Source organism: Pantherophis guttatus, chromosome 12 (assembly GCF_059756535.1).
Source record: "Pantherophis guttatus breed Tessera chromosome 12, ASM5975653v1, whole genome shotgun sequence".
NCBI lineage: Eukaryota > Metazoa > Chordata > Lepidosauria > Squamata > Colubridae > Pantherophis > Pantherophis guttatus.
Window position 1 is genome coordinate 21505669 of NC_142074.1, and position 22681 is coordinate 21528349.

General features: G+C 48.1%; 2 protein-coding genes across 9 annotated transcripts in view; one reads left to right on the top strand and one right to left on the bottom strand.

Annotated features, from left to right (window-relative positions):
* SLC25A43 (solute carrier family 25 member 43) lies at positions 1-12564 on the bottom strand. 2 transcript variants are annotated; one of them, XM_087877705.1, is made up of 5 exons: positions 12126-12564; positions 10531-10772; positions 9284-9456; positions 4397-4531; positions 1-1852 (listed from the first exon to the last, which is right to left on the bottom strand). In XM_087877705.1, the coding sequence occupies exons 1-5, from the start codon at positions 12398-12400 to the stop codon at positions 1676-1678; spliced, it is 1002 nt and encodes a 333-aa protein (XP_087733831.1). In that variant the 5' UTR covers positions 12401-12564; the 3' UTR covers positions 1-1675. The 2 variants fall into 2 exon arrangements, with proteins under 2 accessions (XP_087733831.1, XP_060537637.2); XM_060681654.2 differs by lacking the exon at positions 1-1852 and adding an exon at positions 4197-4318 and having other exon boundaries at positions 12126-12546.
* LOC117670603 (A-kinase anchor protein 17B) overlaps positions 12565-22681 on the top strand; it is a 23485-nt gene continuing 13368 nt past the window's right edge. Inside the window, exons 1-4 of one of the 7 annotated variants that reach the window (XM_087877695.1) lie at positions 12565-12716; positions 18450-18553; positions 19704-19834; positions 21434-22206. In XM_087877695.1, the coding sequence (XP_087733821.1) occupies positions 21448-22206 (759 nt within the window). In that variant the 5' untranslated portion in view covers positions 12565-12716; positions 18450-18553; positions 19704-19834; positions 21434-21447. The other 6 variants (XM_087877697.1, XM_087877701.1, XM_087877694.1 and 3 more) reach the window with 6 other exon arrangements.

Here is a 22681-nt window from a genome sequence, read left to right on the forward strand (position 1 = left end):
TCATTTGTTCTCCTGTTTAATAAGTTCGGTATCAAGTGTGCAGCAAGAAAACACACTAAAACCCGTTATTGCTAGGAATTTTAGAACAACTGTTGACAGAATCACAACTTTTGGCAGATGTCTAACTGTAAAATGACAAGGAAGAGAAAGAACCATGCTGGCGTATTATATTTCAAGATTTGAACAGAGAGAATTTTGCTGTACATTTGGTCACTACTCTTTTGCAAGCTTTTTAGGGAATCTTGTTTGACGGAATCACGACTTTTGACAGATACCTACCGTAAAATGACGAGGAAGGGAAAGAACCGTGCTGGCGTTATTATATTTCAAGATTTGAACGGAGGGAATTTTGCTGTATGCTTGATGCTTTTGCAAGCTTTTTAGGGATCTAAGAAAAAAAGGAGATTTAAGAGTGCAGTTCCCTAGAAGACTGTAGCACTGTGATGGCGAAACTATGGCACGTGTGGCAGAGGGGGCACGCAAACCGTGGCCCAATTCAGCTCTGCCGTGCATGCGCACGCACTGGTCCTTGAGTCTCTGATACGAGACTCTGCCACCCGGGGGGGCGGGGTTCATGCGGGGGCCACGCGTGCATGCACGTGGGACACGCATGTGCGGTGGTGAGGCACATGCATGGGGCCGCACGTGCATTGCATTTTGGGGGTTCGGGCGTGCGCTTTGGCCACTCGGTCCGGAAAAGGTTAGCCATTACTGCTCTAGCAGAATCCAAGCAGCATATAATACAGTCCTTTTCGGGCTTTCCCATTTCGGAATCTAAGGCAGGGACGGACAGGTAGGTAGGTGAGTGGTTGCTGTTTTGCATAAATTAAAAGTTCAACCACCTTATTCAAATTCCAGCCTGTGGAAACTCAGCCTGTCAAGGACATTTCTAATCTGGTGTCCGTCAGCTAGGTTTCTGTGGCCAATGTGTGTGTGTGTGTGGATTTTGATGGGGAGAAGGCTCTCTCCTTAGGCTCCTCCTCACGTATACAATTCCGCTCCGGCTGTACTCCCAAAAAGTCCCCGTGTGATTTCCGTCTTCAGGATACGAGATTGTCTTCTCATTGGCCCCTTGTTCTCCTTTCCAGAGATCGTGTGACCAAGGATGGATTCTCACATTGTTGAACTCAGCTTCATTATTATGCCGCAACAGATTAGGCTGTACTGGAAAAGGAATGGAGTTTTCAGAATTGACGGGTTAGGAAAGAAAAATGGCGGGTACTATTCCAATCAATAATTGGAACAGAATATTTGTAGCTCAGGGTTGAAATGAGGTGTCCTTGGGTGCTCTCCAAGCTTGGCTGTTTTCTTGCAGATGTTTCATGACCCAACAAAGTAACATCATCAGCGTTAGAAGGGAGTCAGGTTTGGTCTCACGTTATCTATATGAAAGCAAACCTTGCTTCCCCTCCAGCACTGATGAAGTTACCTAGTCTGCAAGAAGCAGAGAGCATCACAGTTCAATCATTGGCGATCAATGAGAGTGGATGGATTTTTATAAACTTGGAATTTGTCTGTTTGCTCAGACCGTCGTGAATAAGGAAATTATGTCCCATTTCCTTGAGTTTGGAGCCCCTTTGGCAGCAATTCTGCGGAAGACAAGATAGCTGGCTGGGAATCTCAGTGCCTCTTTTTTTTTGCTGGGAAGCTGCGTTCGAAGAATGCATCCAGAAGCTTAGAAGTTTCTTCGTCCGAGGAACCTTAAGTCTTGCAGTTCCTGAGGTCGTAAACTCTGGTCTATGCCGGGAGTAAGTGCGTTGCGTAAAGGGGAATCGATGTAACCATTCCGGTACAGGCAGACCCGTTTACAAAATTCAAAAGTGCTGAACATGATCCCAAAATAAGGGACGATCTGGATAAAATAAACACGAAAAGGTAAAATGACTTTCAAACTTGAATCTTAATATTTTTTTTGACTTAAGAGACCGTTTCATATATATGATATCGCCAGGTCTCGCTGCTTTAGCAGACTAAGGAAGATACTCAGAGATGATTCACACCCTGGTCAGCGTCTCTTCGCACTTCTACCATCAGGTAGAAGACATCGAAGCATAGCCAGCCGAACAAATATGTTTAAAAATAGTTTCTATCCTTGGGCTGTCAGACTGTTAAACACAACGACAATCACTCGAGGCACACGCGGAAATGTATAACTAGTTTTTTCTTTTTCTTTCTTTTTCTTTTTTCCCCATAATTACTTGCATAGGGATTATTCTTTATACTATTTATGTTGTTTGTATTTTTTCTCATGGATTGCACCAGTGAGGCTAAAACCAATTTCGTTGTATACATGATGTACAATGATAAAGGCTCTACTATACTACTTGTGTTTCCCCAAAAATAAGACCCTGCCTTATATTTTTTTGAACCCTGAAATAAGCGCTTGGCCTTATTGCCATACGCTCAAAAGCCCGATTGGGCTTATTATCAGGGGATGTCTTATTTTGGGGGAAACAGGGTATATATCCCTAGGAGGCCGGTTTCTGGGAAATTACTGTAGCCTTTGATGGTTAGATCACGCCAATGGTGAAATGTAAAATTTGTTACTGGAAGAGCCTTGGTGGCGCAGCAGATTAGAGTGCTGTTAAGTAACACCAGCTGCCTGCAATTACTGCAGGTTCGAATCTCACCAGGCTCAAGGTTGACTCAGCCTTCCATCCTTTCAAGATAGGTAAAATGAGGACCCGGATTGTGGGGGCAATAAGCTGACTTTGTATAAAAAAAGAACACCACTTGGGGGGCCCCGAAAGCCCTACTAAGCAGGTATATGCAAAAGTATGAAGGCTATTGCTTAATGCATTGTAAGCTGCCCTGAGTCTCCGGAGAAGGGTGGCATATAAATCGAACCAATAAATAAATAAATACTACCGGTTCTGTGGGCGTGGCTCGGTGGTGGGGGTAATGTGACTGGGTGGGCATGGCCAACTATTTTTTTTTTTTTTACTTTTAAAAGCATTTTTTCTACAACCTTAAGGGGTTGCAGAAAAAAATGCTTTTAAAAGCCTCTGACGATCCCAGCCGAGCCCCACGATCGTCAGAGGCTTTTTTTTTTTTACTTTTAAAAGCATTTTTTTCAGCCGAAGAGGTTGTAGAAAAAATGCTTTTAAAAGTAAAAAAAAAAAGCCTCTGATGATCGCGTGGCTCAGCTGGGCATGGGGGTAGGGGCAGAGATTTTTGCTACCGGTTCTCTGAACCACCCGCCGCCATCGCTACCGGATCGGGTGATCCGGTCCGAACCGGGAGCATTTCACCCCTGGATCCCTCCATTAATATTTTATTTCGTGAATTGGAGGGGAGCTGTTTTTTGTGGCATGAACACAAAGGCGTCTACCCAGATGGAACCAAATTTTAACAAGTCACAACACATTTTTAACTGGTGGGACTTTATAAACTTGCTTTTATTTTTTTTAAAGATATTTTGTTTCAGTTGTGTCTGTTTAAACATTAAAAAAGAAAAGTATATATATATATATTGATACTGTTGCAAAAATAGTCTCTTTGGTTAAGCTGTATAACATAATTGCATTTCGATTGAAAAAACAAAACACAGCAACTGAAAAGAAGATAAGACAGCACAGGTATCCTTGACTTATGACCATAATTGAGCCCGTGGCTAAGCAAGAGAGTTAAGTGAATCCCCCCCCGATTTTAACAAACGTTTTAGCCCCAGTGTTGAGCAAATCACTGCAGTTGTTAAATTAGTAACCTGGTTGTTAAGTGAATCTGGCTTCCCCCATTGACGTTGCTTGTCAGAAGGTCGCAAAAGGAGATCCGGGGATCCTGGGACGCTGCAACCGTCAATAAATGTGAGCCGGTTGTCAAGCATCTGAATTCTGATCGCATGATCATGGGAATGTTGCAACGGTCGTAAGTGTGAAAAGCGGTCATAAGTCTCTCTCTTTTTCCCCAGTGCTCATCAAAAGTTGGCAAAAGGTGTTCACCAGAGATGGTATTCAGCCGGTTCGAACAGGTTTGAGCGAACTGGTAGCGGCGGACGTAATGCAGTCTTATTTAGCCATGTTTTCGAGGATGGAAGCATGTGTGGAAGGCATGCGCGCAAGCAAAGTTCATGCACAGAAGGCTGGGTGCACATGCAGAAGGTGTGTGCGTGCACAGCAAGCACACGGAAGGCCGTGGGCATAAGAGAAGGCACGTGAGTGCGAGCGAAGCGAAAGTGCGCGCACACGGCGAACCGGTGGCAACAATATGTGAAACCGACCCCTGGTGCTCACGTGAGCCCCTAGGTCCTAGGACACCTCAACTGTCATAAATAGGAGTCAAACGGTCACTAAACGAATGGCTGTAAGTCAAGGACTACCTGCGAATGAAGAGAGAAGGAACTGCAGAAGATTTGACGTCTGTTGGAATTGACCAGGAAAGACTTGGGAAAACTTACCCTGAGTAAATTGGCAGTTAGTCCATTCCAGAGTGCCAGGACTCCTTTGGTTTTTACCGTCTGTTTAAAACAATCGATCACGCCGGTAAAAGAGACGTCAACCCCTCCAGAACCAGGGAGGCGAGGGCTCTGAGCCTGCTCGGGAAGAGAACACAGAAGGCGTTGAAAAGCAGTGAAATCGATTCGTTTCAAATTTAAGGAAATCCGTTTTCTGCAATTCCCTTTTTTTTTTATTTTTTTTTTACAAACATATCAATGTGTAAACAGTGTGGCACCTGAGTGACATATATTCTAATACAGGTAAAACTAGTAAAATTGATCCGTAGTTATTACATTCGATCAACTTATATATTTCTAATCATGATGCACAGTTATAATGTGTATATGGGTATGTCTGTACAAGAGAGTTGCTAAATGAAGACTCTTTTGTAGCATAGTTAATCTTAGGGATTTGGACTACATTTGCATTTTTTTGGGACCAATACTGTAAGGTAAAGGTAAAGATTCCCCTTGCAACATATGTTGTAGTTGTTCCCGACTCTAGGGGGAGGTGCTCATCTCCGTTTCAAAGCCGAAGAGCCAGCGCTGTCCAAAGACGTCTCCGTGGTCATGTGGCCGGCATGACTCAACGCCAAAGGCACCACGAATGCTGTTACCTTCCCACCAAAGGTGGTCCCTATTTTTCTACTTGCATTTTTTTTACGTGCTTTCGAACTGCTAGGTTGGCAGAAGTTGGGACAAGGAACGGGAGCTCACCCCGTTAACGCGGCGCTAGGGATTCGAACCGCTGAACTGCCGACCTTTCGATCGACAAGCTCAGCATCTTAGCCACTGAGCCACCACGTCCCTTTTAAATCTGTATAGTACTAGAGAAATAATTCTCAATCTCCGTCTTTGGCCTCGTTCCCAAATAGATGGGTTTTGATGTTTTCGAGGCACCCTATGGAATGCCAAAACTTGCAAGTTAAGCTGTGAAGGGTTGACCTCATTTCCTTTCCATGTTTTTCCACTTCGCGAAGCTTTGAAGATAACCAACAATACCTTCTGAAGCTGAAGAGGCAAGCCAGATGCTCAGGAAATAACGCACAGGGAAAAATTAATTGGTACTTCGTTCCACTCCACATGTGAAGAATCGTATTAAAAAAAAAAAAAACCCCTCGTGTTTAAAAACTCCTTGCAAAGTTTTTGGTCATACGTGTGAAAAATGGTCATAAGTCACTTTGTTCGGTGTCTTTGTATTAAACAAGTGGTTCTAAATTAAGGACTATCTGTGTTAGTTCAGACTTTAGGGGTCCTTGATGCTCTCTGAGCTTGCTTGTTTTCTTGCAGACGTCTCATGACCCAAATAGGTAACGTCATCAGTGCTATCACTAGCACGAGTTTGGGTAATGAAACGTCTGCAAGAAAACAAGCAAGTTCAGCGAGCACCAAGGACCCCATAGTCCTTCTCGTCCTCGTCCTCCACTTCCTCGTCCTCCTCCTCTCTGCAAACCTCACTACCTTCCAGCACTGATGATGTTACCTACTTGGGTCATGAAACGTCTGCAAGAAAACAAGCTCAGAGCACCAAGGACCCCATAGTAGTCTTCTTCCTCCTCCTCCTCTCCGCAAATCTCACTCCCTTCCAGCCAGGGGTAGGATTCAAAAATTTTACCAACCGGTTCTCTACCCAGTTGCTGGGTGGGCATGGCCATGGTGGGCGTGGCCTACTCGGCTTCCTGCACCACAGTGGGGAGGGACATTTTTGCCCTCCCCAAGCTCCGGAGGCTTTTCTTAAGCCTCTCGGAGGGCAAAAATGGCCTCCCCTGGGCTCCAGAGGCCGGAAATGGGTCCGTTCGCAGACTTCCGCAACTACCGGGAGGCCTGTTTTTCACCCTCCCCAGGCTCTGGAGGCTTTCGTCGAGCCTCTGGGAGGATGAAAATAGCTTCCTCCTTGCTCCGAAGGCCCTCCGGAGTCTGGAAGCGGGCCTGTTTCCACACTGGAACTTCTGGGAGGCCTGTTTTTCGCCCTCCCAGAGCCCCCACAAGGGGGTGCTGCACTTACCTGGCATCCAAAATGGGCCGTGTGGAGACTCTTGGGAGAGGCTGGGTGGGGTGGACAGAGCCAACAATTCCTTGCAACTACCGGTTCGGCAAACCAGATGTAAAATTAGCATCCGGTTTGTCTGAACCGGCTGAAGCCCACTCCTGCTTCCAGCCCTGATGATGTTACCTAGTTTGGGTCATGAAAGAAAACAAGAGAGTACCATAATAACCCCTCCCCCTATCAACTGAGCTACAAATATTCTCCTCTATTAGTTCGGACGTTCCCCGGGGGCTCTGTCATTCTTAACACATGTATGATTGACAAGTCCTCCTAGTAAATGCTACCCCTTTCGGAACCTGCCGTGGTAGGCTGGCACGCCAAGAGACCAAGACCCAGAGAAAGAACATTTAAAAGCATGCCTGCGTGGCAGACTTAAAAATAAAAACCGTTTCCTCTTTCTGACTCTTGACCTTCGAATAAATCAATCTGCAAAGACAGATTCCAGAGGTGATAAGCCTAAATGATCCTCTCTGGTCATGGAGGATCAACTCTGATTTGCAAACTTGGCAGTTCATGTTTCAGTTTAGGGAAAGACGAGCTGCTGGGCAGAGCTTCAGCGGATGGTGCCAAGCAGACGAATTCCATGTTTACAGGACACGCAACCTGCCCTTTTCAACCACAGGTAGTCCTGGACTTCCAAACAGTTCCATTTAGCGATTGTTCCAAGTTATAACGGGGGAAAATAAAAAGGAATCCTGTGGCCTATTTTTCACACTTTAAAACCTTTGTAGCATGATCACGCGATCCAAACTTCAGATGCTTGGCAGCCGGTTGATACTTATGACCGTGGCTGCGTCCCAAGGTCACTGTGATCCCCTTTAGCAAAGTCAACGGGGGAGAAAGCCCGATTCGCTTAACAACCATGTCGCGAACGTACGAACTGCTGCGATTCGCTTATCAACTGTGGCGAGAAAGGTCTTAAAAAGGGGGAGAAACTCACTTAACAAAATGTCTCACTCAGCAGCAGAAATGTTGGGCTCCGTTGGGGTCGTAAGTCGAGGACTAGCTGTATTACAAGTGGTCCTCGTCTTACGACCATCGGTCTTTGCTTAGCGACCGTTCGAAGATATAAGCTACTTGGAAAAAAAGGCAGTTACAAACCGGATTCTGAAATTGTGGTGGTTGGCCCTTGCAGTTACACAATCGCAATTTGGGTGCTTGGCAACACAACTTTCTCTCTGCAGCCCAGTGACCGCGTTTTTATGACGGTTTTGCTTAATGACCGTCACAAGAAAGTCATAAAATCAGGTCGCTCATGTGGCCACACGATTTTCTGATCACCCCGATATACGACCGTAATGGGCAGGTTCCATTATGGGCACCTACTGAAAATTACCTGTGCTTGAAAGATTTGAAATGCAAGTCCTCAACTTATGGCCACAATGGAGCCCAAAATTTCTGTCACTAGGTGAGATATCTCTTAAAGAAATTCTGCAATAGAAATCGGGTAGATTTAAGTAGCAGCAGGGTGCCCCCTAGTGGCTCAAAAGAAGCAAGACTTTTTTCTCCTTCAACCCCTATACAGGGAGTCAATGGTTCACTTAGTAACCGAAGTTACAACGGCACTGAAAAAAGTAACTTAAGACCATTTTTCAGACTTATGACCATTGCATGATTTACATTTGGATGCTTGGCAACCGACTCACATTTATGACGGTTGCAGCGGTTGTGCAATTCCCCTTTTGTGACCTTCTGACAAGCCAAGTCCGTGGGGGGGGGAGCCCGATTCATTTAGCAACCATGTGACTAATTTCACAACTGCAAGTGATTCGCTTAACGGACGACCCTCAGGACGTTGCAATCGTCCTCAACACGAGTCCGTTGCCAAGCGTCCAAATTTGGATCACCTGATCACGAGGATGCGTCAGCTGTCGTTAGTGTGAAAAATGGTCCTAAGTCATTTTTTCCCCCCCAGTGCCATTGCAGCTTTAAACGGTCACTGAACAAATGCTTTTAAGGTCAACGGCTACCTTCAGGGGTGGGATTCAGCCAGTTCCGACCAGTTAGGGCGAACCGGATGGTAATTTTAATCTGGTTCGACGAACCGGTTGTTCCAAGGACTGACTCACCCCCCCCCCACTTGCCCCGCCCCTCCCAGGAGTCTCCACACAGCCTGTTTTAGGTGCCAGGTAAGTGCAGGGCGTGAGGGGGCTCTGGGAGGGCGAAAAACGGGCCTACTGGAAGTCCAGAAACAGGCCTATGGAGGGCCTCCAGTGTCTGGGGGAGGCTGTTTTCGCCCTCCTGGAGGCTCCAGGAAAGCCTCCGGGGCCTGGGGAGGACGAAAAATGGGTCTACTGGAAGTACCACAAGTCCAGAAACTGGCCCATTTCCAGCCTCCGGAGGGCCTCTGGAGCCTGAGGGAGGCCATTTTCGCCCTCAGGTTCCAGGAAAGCCTCCGGAGCCTGGAGAGGGGAAAAAACAGGCCTAACGAAAGTCCAGAAACGGGCCCATTTCCAGTCTCCGGAGGGCCTCTGGAGCTGGGGGAAGGCCATTTTCCCCCAGGAGGCTCCAGGAAAGCCTCTGGAGCCTGGGGAGGGCAAAAAACGGGCCTACCAGAAGTACTGGAAGTCTGGAAACAGGCTCATTTCTGGCCCCGGAGGGCACATGAAGTGAACCGGTTGTTACAACCGATGAATCCCACCACTGGCTACCTGTACATAGACAACTCTATGTACAGGTAGAGATGGGAGGGATGCACATTGGTTTAGCTCACCACAGAGGCAAAGTGAGGCAAACATCTCGCCATTCCCAGCCAGCTGTCAAGCTGCATACCTTAGCAGGTTTGCAAAGGTAAGACTCACCTGTATTTTCCTCTTGACGGTTTCAAAGGGGAAAGAGAAAGTTTGGGCCACCGCAGTGGCCAGACAGCCGTTGAAGAAGTTTTGCATCGGTGTGAAAGGGAGGCTGGGTTGACCCCAAAGTTCATCCAGGTGAGTGTAAACAAGGAAGGAACCAACGGAAAACGGGATTGCACCTGTTAGGGAAGATAGAGGAGGTAGGTTTGGTTAGGAATATCCAGAGGCAGGACGTAGGTATAAATATTGATCTCCTAGGACCGTGATAGGGAACCTGTGGCAGGTGTGCCAGAGGTTGTATGCAGAGCCCTCTCTGTGGGCACACACGCCATCACCAGGTGCTCTTTTAGTTTCCGGCGTAGGATAGAATAGAAATAGAAATAGAAATAGAATGGAATGGAATGGAATGGAATGGAATGGAATAAAATAGAAATAGAATAGAATAGAATAGAATAGAATAGAATAGAATAGAATAGAATAGAATAGAATGAAATAGGAATAGAATAGGAATAGAATAGGAATAGGAATAGGAATAGGAATAGAAGAAATAAGAATAGAAATAGAATGGAATAGAATGAAATAAATAGCATGAAATAGGAATAGAATAGAATAGAATGAAATAGAAATAGAATAGAATGAAATAGGAACAGAACAGAATAAACAGAGTTGGAAAGGACCTTAGAGGTCTTCTAGTCCAACCCCCTGCTTAGGCAGGAAACCCTACACCACTTCAGACAAATGGTTGTCCAATCTCTTCTTAAAAACTTCCAGTGTTGGAGCATTCACAACTTCTGGAGGCAAGTTGTTCCACTGATTAATTGTTCTCATTCTCAGATAATTTCTCCTTGGTTCTAGGTTGCTTCTCTCCTTGATGAGTTTCCACCCACTGCTTCTTGTAACATCATTGGTCTAGAAGGGACAGGGGTTTTAGCCCTGATGATGTTACCTAATTGGTTCATGATGAAATGTCTGCAAGCAAACAACCAATCTCAGGGACCCCCAAGGACCACCCCACCCTTCAACCTTGAGCTACAAACATCCTCCTTGATTGGTTACTGGAATGTCCTTGGAAGAGATGATAGCTGCAAGTTTGCAAGACAAGTTAGGGATAGATCATTCTGGTGGAGGAACTCTATTTATGGCGTCCGCACAGCTTAAAGAATTCTGGAAGTCCAGAACCTCTTAAAAAGTGCCGAGTTTGAAAGATAATAAACAGAATTATCAATCGATTTGAGGAGAGGAATCTTAAATACCTAATACTGACAATGAAACACCCCGATAGAGTGCAGAGGCTCCTTCCTGGTGGTAAATCATATACAAAGCATGAAGAATGCCTTTGTAGGGAGGGTCCAGTCGGTTCTGTACGATCAACCGAGTCTTGATCACTTCGGTTGGGTAGGTTGCGATGGCCGCCATCATTCCCGCCAGACTCCCGGCCACGATGGCGTTCCACTGGGAAATGTGACCCAGATCATCCATCAGGAGCATCACCCATCTAAGGCGAGATCAACAGAGGGGGGGGAAAAAAAATAAATCATATTTCTTTTGGGGTGGAGTTTTCGTACAGCAGGAAGCTTCAGCTCTGATCCAGCTCAAGATGGAGGTCACCGTGTCTCATCTTTGGGTGAGAATCAGAGGTGGGTTTCAGCAGGTTCTGACCAGTTCTGGAGCATCGGTAGTGGAGTTTTTTTTTTTTTAATTTGATTTGTATACCGCCCTACTCCCGAAGGACTCAGGCCGGTGAACAGCCATAAGATAAAAACACATAAGTACAAAATTTAAAAACAGGATAAAACCAAATTAAATAATTTGGCTGAAGACAGATTTAAAACACCCCAATGAATTAAACATTTTGAATAGTTCGGAGAACCGGTAGTAAAAATTCAGGCTGGAAGATAATGTTAACTCCAGGGATCCTCCCCCCCTCCATCAACCCCATCCCCATCCGGGGCACTCGTCCCCGTTTCTCTTAGCTGCTACAAATGTCTTTGCTTCAGGGTTGCCTTAACAGCATTATGGGCCACGGGCAAAGCAGTGTACTGGGGTCCCTACGACAACTACTCACAGGAATAAAAATGTAAATGGTCAATAAAATTAAACCTATATCGGCATGGATAGCTCTGCAGACAAAAGCACTGTAATTTAACACCAGCTGTCTGCAATTACAAGTAAGTTCGAATCTTGCCAAGGCTCAAGGTTGACTCAGCCTTCCATCCTTTCTAAGGTAGGTAAATTGAGGACCCAGTTTGTGGGGGCAATAAGCTGACTTTGTATAAATATACAAAAAGTATGAAGGCTATTGCTTAATACATTGTAAGCCGCCCTGAGTCTCCGGAGAAGGGCGGCATATAAATCAAATTAAAAAAAAAATTAAAAAATGCAGTAAAATGTAATAAACACGTTGCTGTATTTATATGATACAAGGTGACTTGTATCTGACTAGGTGGCTCAGTGGCTAAGACACCGAGCTTGTCGATCAGAAAGGTCGGCAGTTTGAATCCCTAGTACAGGTCTCCTGCTTGAGGAGCAGGGGGTTGGACTAGATGACCTCCAAGGTCCCTCCCAACTCTGTTAGTGTTACTGTTAAGGTGCATTGAAGGGTTAACATACACAGATTAGTATGGGGCCCCTATGCTCGTGGGGCTCACGGGAGGGTGGCCATCCCGCCCATTCGTTAAGACAGCCCCGTGAATCCTTCTGCTTCCCAAAGGGGTCCAACCTCTCAGCCCAGTTTCGGGTTCACCCAGCGGACCGGGAAGCCGCTTCGGTTTCACGACCCCATCGGGTACCAGAGAAGAGCCCAGATCGCCGCTTGGTCCCCTTTCCTTCCCTCTCCATCCTCGCTTACCGACGGTAGGAGGCGACCTGCACGGCGCTGTAAGGCAGGAGGCGCAAACAGGCGGTCAGGTTGCCTTTCCAGAGCGCGCCCGGCCCTTCGGCTCGGCACAGGTTGCTCCCCGCTCGCCAGAGGCCGGTTCTCCGCCCGGGCAGCGCCCCGACTTGGCCCAACACGGTGAGCACTTCCAGAGGGGCCGTCAAACTGTGGCTCGCCGCCCCGGCCAGCCCGGCGCAACCCAACCGTTGCAGCGCCGTCAGCCGCCCGTCGCGTTTCCAAGTGGCCATGGCGCACCATGCCAGCCAGCCGCCGCCCGGGGACGGTGGGAGAGGTGGCGAGGGCCGCCGGGGGCTCCGCGATCCGCCGGGCAGGGCGGCCGGGGGCGGCGTCAGCCAGCCAGCCAGCTGACCGAGCAGGCAGGCAGGCAGGCGGGCCGGAGACAGGAAGGGGAAGGGCGCGTTAAGCGGGCCGCCCTCCCCGGGTCCCGGTGCGCAAGAGCGCGCGCCAGCGGAGCGCACGGAAGCTTGCAACAGCAGCAGCGCCTGGGAAGCCGATCGGGGCGCAGCAGGAGCGGATCGAGGACGGGGATGCTCGCCCGGCTGGGTAACCGGCGTCCCGGGGAGGCGGTGGAGCTCTAGGCCGGCTGCTTTTCGGTTCCTCGGGGGCGTCGCCGGCTGCGGAGAGGCGGTGATGCGTCGTGCGGGGATGAGCCAGTAAAGGAGAATATTTGTAGTTCGGGGTTGAGAGGATGGCTGTGGGAGCTTGGTGCCCTTTTTTTTTTTTGGCGGACGTTTCAGGACCCAACTAGGGAACCTCATCAGGGGTGGAAGAAAGGGGGGTGTGTGGAGAGGAGGAGGAGGAGGATTGTGGGGTCCTGGGTGCTCTCTGAGCTTGGTTGCTTTTTTTGCAGACGTTTTAGGACCCATCTAGGTAACATCATCAGTGCTAGAAGAAAGTGGGGTGCGTGGAGAGGAGGAGGAGGAAGATAATGACTTGGGCTCCTCCTTTGATACTCTCTGAGCTTCATTGTTTTCTTGCAGTCGTTTCATGATCCAGCTAGGTGACATCATCAGTGTTAGAAGAAAGTGGGGTGTGTGGAGAGGAGGAGGAGGAGGAGGAGGAGGAGGAGGATTGCCGGATTCTTGGTGGTCTCTGAGCTTGGTTGCTTTTTTGCAGACGTTTTATGACCCAACTAGGTAACATCATCAGTGTTAAAAGAAAGGGGTGTGTGTATGTGGAGAGGAGGAGGAGGAGGAGGAGGAGGAGGAGGAGGAGGAGGAGGAAGATTGCCGGATCGTTGGTGCTCTCTGAGCTTGGTGGTTTCCTTGCAGAGGTTTCATGACCCAAACCAGGTAATTTCATCAGTGCTAGTCAGCATCATCTCATCACACTGATGATGTTACCTATTTGGGCCCTGAAACGTCTGTAAGAAAACCAGCAAACTCAGAGAGCACCAAGGACCTCTCAAATGGGAAGAGCACCGACCTTGGCTGGTGGAGATGCAGTGGGGCAATGCCAGCCTGTCCGGGTTTCGGGGAGAGGGAGACTGTCCATCCTTTTCTTCTCAGCCCAGCCTATCTGCCAAGGTCGTTATTCGGGGGGGAGAGAATTCGGGGTGGCTTTGCTGGAAGATGGAAGGGGGACCCAAAGGAGTCCTCCCAAGGCTCACTTGTTGCTAACCTTTCCAAGTTGGCCCAACCTGGCAGGCAGCACGTTTACAGTGGACGGGATTTTTTTTTTTTTGCTTTAATTTTTAATTTAATTAATTAATTTATTTTGCTTTAATTTATATGCCGCCCTTCTCCGGAGACTCAGGGCGGCTTGCAATGCGTTAAGCAATAGCCTTCATACTTTTTGTATATTTATACAAAGTCAGCTTATTGCCCCCACAATCTGGGTCCTCATTTCACCTACCTTTGAAAGGATGGAAGGCTGAGTCAACCTTGAGCCTGGTGAGATTTGAACTTGCAGTAATTGCAAGCAGCAGATGTTTATCTGTTAATAACAGTGCTTTAGTCCACTGTACTACAGGATGGGGCCGGGGTCCCAGATTTATGTTGTCTTGTTGATGGATTTGATGGGATTAGGGTTCCCCCTTCTAGAACCCTGTTCTGGATTGTCCTCTACCCTGCCTTTCCCTTCTTATTCAAAGAAAAATAAGGCAGACTCCTCGGAAGTTTGCTAAATATCACTTTCCTTCCCCAAAATCTTTTTTATGCTTTTTTGCCCCCAAAAGAAATGTCCCCGATTGCAGAGAAAATGGGATTATTTTTTAAAAAGCTGGCATGCGGAGGAGAGGCAGCTGTTTGCAAAAAAGGATCGCTTAGGATCCCGGGGATTTGGCCCCTTAGGAGACCCTCTTCCCTTGGGGGGGGGGTGTTTGGAAACCAGGCTCCCCTAATCCCTTCCAGCTGAGCCCTCTTCCAGATGTGCGGGATTCAGGCTCCTTCCAGCTCTGCCTGTGCCCATGGGGGAGAACCGAACCCGGCATCTGGATGGAAAGTGGGGTTTTTTTGCAAAGATTGGGGTAGGGGGCAGGTTGGATTCAGAAGTCATCCTTATCCTGTAAAGGGGGGAGGGGGGGTGGAAAGAAGGTGTGTTTGGGGGGGGGAAATCATTGCCATTGGGGTTGCCAAATCGCCCCACATTTGTGCCGGAAGGAACTCCGCTTCCCCAGGGCTCAACTGGTCCTAGATGTGTTGTCATATGTGTGCGCATGTGTGCATGTTTTGGGGGGGGTGTGACCCCCCTCCCAAAGGTTGTCATTGATCGCCTGGGGGTCTTGGTCCCCCCAGGACAGTCCTGGAGGCCCCTGGACTCCTTTGCCAGGGGTCAAAAGGGGAACAGAGGTCCGGACTACTCCTGCCTCGGCCCTGGGTTCAAATCCAGCTCTGCCAGGGGCCAGCAAGACTCCTGGGGGAGAGATGGGGGGGGGTCTTCCCTCCAGCAAGGGGTGAGCTTTACATGGAGGGAGTGGGGTGGAATATCACTGGTCCCCTGGGGATGGGGGTCTTGCTGGGGGCTTCCCTGGACCCCTTTGCTATGGGGCCAAAAAGAAGAGATGAATCCTGCCCTTCCTCCTGCCTCGGCCCTGGGTTCAAATTCAGCCCTGCCAGGAGCCAGCAAGACCCTTGGGGGAGAGATGGGGAGGGGGTCTTCCCTCCAGCAAGGGGTGAGCTTTGCTTTGGGTGGGGGGGGGTTGAGTATCACTGGTCCCCTGGGGATGGGGGTCTTGCTGGGGGCTTCCCTGGACCCTTTGCTACGGGTCAAAAGAAAGGATGAGTCCTGCCCCTCCTGCCTCGGCCCTGAGTTCAAATGAAACCCTGCCAAGGGTCAGCAAGACCCCTGGGGAAAGATGGGGAGGGGGTCCTTCCTCCAGCAAGGGGTGAGCTTTGCTTTGGGGATGGGGGTCTTGTTGAGGGATTCCCTATGGGTCAAGAAGAAGAGATGAATCCTGCCCCTCTTCCTGCCTCGGCCCCGGGTTCAAATCCAGCCACCAAGGGGAGGGGAGGGGGTGGGCGGGGGTCTCCTTCCCTCCAGCAAGGGCGGTGGGGAGGGGTCTCCCCATAGCCCCTGAGGCGGGAGGGGGGAGGAAGGGAGTGAATCGACTTAATCCTTCGGAGGAGGAGTTGGGAGGGAAAGACTTCCCCGGGCCGGCCGGTTGTGGGGCTTCGGGGAGGCCTCAGGCCGAAGTCCGTCCGTCCAGCCGAGGGAGCGAGCGAGGGGGCCGGGCAGGGCCGCCATCTGCGGCGGGGGGCGAGAGGGGGCGCGGCGGCTCCGCCCCGGGGAGGCCGGACCAGGAAGCAGCGGCGGCGGCTGCGGGAGAGGCGGCGAGGCAGGCCCGGTAGGCCGCGGCGCGGGAGGAGAGGAGAGGCCGAGGGGCGGCGGCGGCGGCGGCGGGAGGTTGTGGGGCGGTCCCGAGGGGCCTCTGGGCCTCTCCGCGCTGAGGGCTCTGAGGGGAGGGACTCCAAGTCCTATCTGGCCGGCTTAACTGGGACTCCAGGTCCCATCCGCCTCGTCCCCCTCAGACTCCAGCTCCCAGCTGTTAGGTTTGCCTGGGACTCCAGGTCCCATCAGCCTGGCCTGTCTGAGACTCCAGGTTCCAGCTATTAGGTTTACCTGGGACTCCAGCCCCCGTGCTCCCAACTTGCCTGGGACTCCAGCTCCCATCAGCCTTGTCCCCGTCAGACTCAGCTCCCAGCTGTTAGGTTTGCCTGGGACTCCAGCTCCCATCAGCCTGGCCTGTCTGAGACTCCAGGTTCCAGCTGCTAGGTTTGCCTGGGACTCCAGGTCCCATCCGCCTGGCCTGTCTGAGGCTCCAGCTCCCATCCACCCAGCTTGCTTGGGACTCCAGCTCCCATCCGCCTCGTCCCCCTCAGACTCCATCTTCCAGCTGTTAGGTTTGCCTGGGACTCCAGCTCCCATCAGCCTGGCCTGTCTGAGACTCCAGGTTCCAGCTGCTAGATTTACCTGGGACTCCAGCTCCCATCCGCCAGGCTTGCCTGGGACTCCAGCTCCCATTCGTCTGGCCTGTCTGAGACTCCAAGTCCCAACTTCCAGGTTTGTCTGAGACTCCAGGTCCCATCTGCCTGGCTTGCTTGGGACTCCAACTTCCATCCACCTGGCCTGTCTGAGACTCCAGGTCCCAGCTGCTAGGTTTACCTGGGACTCCAGCTCGCATCTGTCTGGCTTGCCTGGGACTCCAGCTCCCATACTCCTGACTTTGCTAGGACTCCAGCTCCCATCCTTTCTGTTTGGCTCGTATTCCTGCTCCGATCCGCCTGGCTTGTCTGAGACTCCAGCTCCTATCTGCCTAGCTCCCGTAGGTGCTGAATATCTTAAAGTACTCCAGTTCCCATCTGCCTGTCACCTACAGTCATTGGGGTGAATGCAGCATGTCGGGTTGTGTCTGGGACTCCAGTTCCCATCCGCCTGTCTCACTAGGTGCTGTGCATTTGGTTCCCATCTGCCTGTCTCCTGCAGGTACTGGGGTGAATCCAGCACATATGGGATTGTCTGGGACTCCAGTTCCCATCGTCCTGTGCACTGGGAGTAGTGGGACAACATTTGGAGAGTGAGTGCCATGCCAGTTCCCACCTTCCTATCTTCCATGGACCCAGTGCCTCTAGAAGTGTCTGGAACTACAACTCCCATTTGCCTGAGCACTGGGGGTCCCAAATGCCTGGATGGGACAGGAGTCAAAGATAGGAAATCAAGATAATCCCTCTCTAGCGTGCATGAGGATGGATGTTGTAGTCCCACATATCTGGAGGGGAGGCCTTATAGTGGGAAGCTGGGAGTTCTTTGCAAAAAGAAGACTTGTAGGAGAAGGAGCCTGTCCTATGGAAGGGGATGATGGGTTATAGAGGCATTTCTAGCATTGCGTTGGCATGCTGCTCAGTAATATCAGACTGTAATATTTGATTTGATTTGATTTAATTTGAGCATTGTTTTGGGGAGGTGGGAACCTGGGATACTGCCCCTGTATGGATTGGGCTGTAGTGGTGGGGTTAGTGTTATACAGCAAGTCCTTGATTTACGACGACAACTGAGCCCAAAATTTCTAATGTTAAGTGAGACATTTGTGAAGTGAGTTTGGCCAAATTTTACTTTCTCGCCACAGTTGTTAAGGTTGTGAATCTCTGCAGTTCTTAAGTTAGCAAACTGGTTGTTAAGTGAATCTGGCTTCCCCGTTGACTTGGCTTTTCAGATCACGTGACTGTGGGGACACAGCAACGGTCATAAGGATGAACTAGGGGCAAGCATCTGAATGTTGATCACGGGATCGTGGTTGTAACTATAAAGGTTGCAACTGTGAAAAATGATCAGTGACGTCACCTTTTTCAGTGACGTCTTAACTTTGAACGGTCACTAAATCAACTGTTGTAAGTCGAGGACCAGTCCTCGCACTTATCACTATTACAGTGATCAGGTTATCAAAATTTGAGTGTTTGGCAATCCGCACGTATTTATGACAGTTGCATAACGGTCCCTGGGTCATGGGACTACCATCTGTGACCTTCACAGCCAACTTCTTCATCATCATCATCATCATCATCATCATCATCATCATCATCATCATCATCATCATTTAACGACCCCATAATCCCTTGTGGAGTCTGGGCAACTGAATGGAGCTAGCAGAGTGTTTAATGGCCAGATGCCCTTCCTGTCACCAGTGCGGAGTTTTGTTCAGCAGATATATTCTCTATTGTGGTTGTATAGGATTATCTGTATTTTTTAGAGTTGAGCTGGGTATCCCAGGGTTTGTACAGTGAGGATGAGCAATTTAAGGCTCTAAATTGTTCTAATTTAATAAGTTTTCTGCATTTCCAGCCCGTCAAGAACAAAAATTCAGCAATGAGAAGGTTATGGACTCCCATTTCACATGACCTGTGGAGGAAATGACCAGAAATTGAAGCAAATAAAGAGATGTTGAGGTTAGTTTGTTTCTCCTGTTCTTCCCCCTCCCTTAAACTTTTATCTGGGTTCAGATGGGGTTTATCTACTGTGTTAATTTGGGGTTCAGGCTATTATATGGAGCAACACAGCTTTGAAAGAGATCTCATGCATTAAAAATAATACCCTAGACTTATGTAATGCTGTCTTTAAAATTAAGAATAAAAATACTATACACAAATAAACAACTATGAACTAGAAATAACTTTACCAAGTAAGGAAAAACAAAGCAAAGTGTAATTTTAGCCATTTTGCAGAAAATCCACCCCATCGTTTGCCTGGTGGGAGAAAAAAGAGCAATTGCACCAGAGTCGTTCTACGTGGGAGGCGGGCGGTTTCTAAATACGATATATAAATAAATATAGATATAAGAAGGCAAACGGGGCTTTCGCAAGGCCATTATGAAACTGAATTTAGTTAGGAGTAGCAAAGGCCCTTTAAGGCGAAGGAAATTTTCCATTTGGTTTGCTTCCTAAAATTTCTGGGGTTACGAAGAATATACATAGTTTCGGAATATATGAAGAATATACTTTCAAAGCCCTAAGGCGTCTTTACCCGCTGCAATTAACCCAGAAATAAATTCAGATTAAGTTAGGTGTTTTCAAATGTTTTACTAGAGACCTGTTTTTCCCCCAGAGGTGTGCTGTGTACAAGTTGCAGACCTGTTTGTCTGCCGTGTTCAAAATGGGCTGCTTTTTACTCATTTAAGACATTTAAATACCATCCTTCACATTGCAGGGAAGTGTGTATCGCTGACTCTGGGTTTGTGTGTTATTATTTCAAGAGGATGTTTATCGGAAAGAGAGATGGTTGTGTTGTTGTCCATCGGCAGCACATTTCGTGAACGTACAGCTGTGATGGAGATGTTTTGTAAAGGATGGGCACAGGTGATACCTTTGCCTCTGGGTGTATTTGATTGTTCAGCCTCCCTGGAGTTCTGCAATTGGGGTCTAAAAAAATCTCAGAAGAGAGCTTGGTAGAATTCGCTAGTATTCCTCTGCACAATCGCGCCGTGGCAAGGTTGCGTGGAGAACGGTTTTCCGCGGAGAACAAAGGAACATCTTAGTAACTTTTAACATTCGGTAGTCTGTTCTGAGTATACAAACCAAAATACTTCCATTTATCATGCAGAGCCTGAAGACAAGACTGGCAGACTGGCAGAGAACAGGAACATGTGTTCTAAAGAGCCAAAAATTGTCGCCAAGATCAAAAAAGTAACTGGAATTTCCACCACCTATTAATCGCTTCTCAAAAGGGCACAGGTTTGTAAAGGTTTAATTATCGCATGGGCTTGGCAGAATAGATTGTTCTAGATTAATAGGAAGATAGATTAACAGGGATTCTCAGAGCAGATATATTTAGCACTGGAACTGGTTGAAAACTGAAAAATATATTTGCATGGCTCAGAATGGTAAGACGAGAGTGGAAAAATGGCAAAAAGCATTTCAGTGCTCTACGCGATAGTATTGATAAAATTGAGCTTATCGAGAAAAAGTGGGTTTTGGGGCGATTTGCAAATGAGTTAAAATGGGTTTTTTGATATTAATGATAAGCACTTTTAATCAGTGGCAATCTGTTTGTTAAAAATTGCAATGTTTGATGTGTGCAATTTACTTAATCCTTTGAAGTAGTGTGCAATTTACAGAAGGTTTTTTTCCCCATATGCTCTTGTTAGAATTACTAAATGGCGCAGATTTTTTTTTAAAAAAAGTTAATATTAACAATCTTAATTGTCCCTTATTAATTGTGAAATAATTTGAAGCGGATGAAATTTCTAAGTAAACAGAATTCTGTCTAAAGATGTGTATCTTCTTTTTATTCTACAGCTTAGAGTCTGTCAGATCAATTCCTGATTGGCATTTTTTTTCCCCTTGATATTTTGAATGGTTTGTCTCTTCCTGAAGAACAATTCAAATGAATCTTGTTTTTAATTTCCCTTTTGGCTGAAGGTTTAGATGTATTAATTTTAAGTCCTTCTCTTATCCAATTCAGTTAAAGATCGTATTAGTTATGCTTGTTATAATACAGTAAAAACAACGTGACTGCACTGAGTTTTAAATAAGTAGATACTGTGGTATTGCAATGACAGATGTGCAAATTTAAATTGGATTAACTCCCACTGTAATGAGGCCAACTCAATAATCATTTATAAAAACCAGTTAGGCTACCACAATAAACTCTGTGAAGTCCTTGGTGTTCTCTGAGCTTGGTTGTATCTTGTAGACCTTTCATTACCAAACTAGATAACGTCATCAGTGCTAGAGTGCTAGTACTGATGATGTGACCTAACTTGGTGAGGAAGCATCTGCAAAGAAACAACCAAGCTCAGAAAGCCCCCAAGGACCTTCCCTTTCAACTCTGAGCTATAAATGTTCTTCTCCATGAGAACAATTTTTTTCAGATATAAGTCTGTTTACACTTCCTTAAATCAAGGGATCCCCAATCCCTGGGCCGCAGCTCACTACCGGCTGCGGCCCATTCAGAACCGGGATGAAGGCAGATGGTTTGAAGGGTAGATGTCTCTGGAGATTCTCAGTCATCCAGGTCATGGTTCTCCCAAAGGTGCTTTTTCAAGAGGCAACTGGACTTTCTGGTTTTTCTTTGAAGACGTTTCGCTTCTCATCCAAGAAACTTCTTCAGTCCTTCCATTCCTCACTATCCTGTTAGAGCTGAAGAAGCTTCTTGGATGAGAAGCGAAACGTCTTCAAAGAAAAACAAACCAACCAACCAGAAAGTCCAATCGCCTCTTAATAAAAGCACCTTTGGGTTTGAAGGGTAGAGAGGCCTAAAGTCACTTTTGCCAGAAGTTTAAAGAGAGTCGTTTGGCGCACGTAAGTTGCCTTTGAATTGTTTTTCCGAAGGATATTCGGACGCCATGACGGTCACCCTCGTCTGCGATCCGTCCGAAGCCACGGAGCTATGCGCGTCTCAACAGCTTTACCTGAAGCCGGTGGCGAAACTGACAATCAGCGTGGTGCTTCCGGAACACACCGGATCGACCCGGGCTTTCTCCAAGTGGGAAGTGATGGAGAAGCTGAAGAACATGATCTCCCCAGATCAGTTCACCAGCGTGAAGGTGTCGAAGAGCACCAAGGCCTTCATCCGGTTCGAAGGAGAAGCCGAAACCAAGCGTTTGGTCTCCATCCTGAAGGAGAAGCTCCACGGCCAACTGATCAAGCTGAACGGATTTAAGGAAGACCTGCAGGTGGTCGCGACGGAAGCCCCCCCCGACGGCCCGCCTGCTCAGGAATCCGAGCCCCAGGCCAAGACCCGAAAACAGCTGGAGGAGGAGCAAAGCCGGGCGGTTCCCGACTGCGTCCACCTGGAAGGCCTTCCCTGCAAGTGGTTCTCCCCCAAAGGTTCGGATAGCGAGACCCCCAGCGAGGAGGTTTTGAGGGCGGTCTTTGGAACTTTCGGGAAGATCAAGAACGTCGACATCCCCATGCTGGACCCCTACCGGGAAGAAACGGTGGGAAGAAGCAGGAATCACTTCGTTTTCCGCGGGATGAGGTCCTTCGAAGCCTTCGTCCAATATGAGGAGCCCGAATCGTTCGCCAGAGCCATGGAGGCGCTGAAGGGCATGAAGCTGATGTTCAAGGGGGACGACGGCAAAGCTCTGGCATGTAACATCAAGGTAAGGCGGCATGCGCGCTCGCGGGGACACGCTCTAAGCCAGGATTGCAAGAAAGAAACCCAAACCACGCACCCCAGAAATATTGATCGATTGAGTCTGGAATTTAATAAAAATATTTTTTTAAAAAATCTGATTTAAATAAAAAAAAATCTGATTTTTAATTTTTTTTTTTAAAAAAAAAACATCGATTTTTATCCACCTTATTTCCCTCCTCCCCATAAATCCACACCCCCCATAAATCAGTCTTTGCAAGGACATCATCACCTTCCTCTCATGCTTTCGAATGCAGGGAGTCCTCGACTTACAACCATTCGTTTAGTGACCGTTCAAAAGTTACGTTATCAGCCGCGGCGATTCGCTTAGGAAAGCGGATCAAGAAAGTTGACAAAATGGGGCAAAACTCACTTAGCAACAGAAATTGGGGGCTCTTTTGTGGTCGCAAGTCAAGGACTACCTGTTCTTTGGCCGCAGTTAA

Coding starts and splice junctions, on each gene's coding strand:
- SLC25A43 (XM_087877705.1), bottom strand. CDS start 12,400: ATGGCCACTTGGAAACGCGACGGGCGGCTGACGGCGCTGCAACGGTTG. Junction 9,457..10,530: donor TGTTTCATTGTCAGTATTAG/GTATTTAAGATT, acceptor CTTCCCTAACAG/GTGCAATCCCGTTTTCCGTT. Junction 4,532..9,283: donor CCGTCAAGAGGAAAATACAG/GTGAGTCTTACC, acceptor CTTCCCGAGCAG/GCTCAGAGCCCTCGCCTCCC.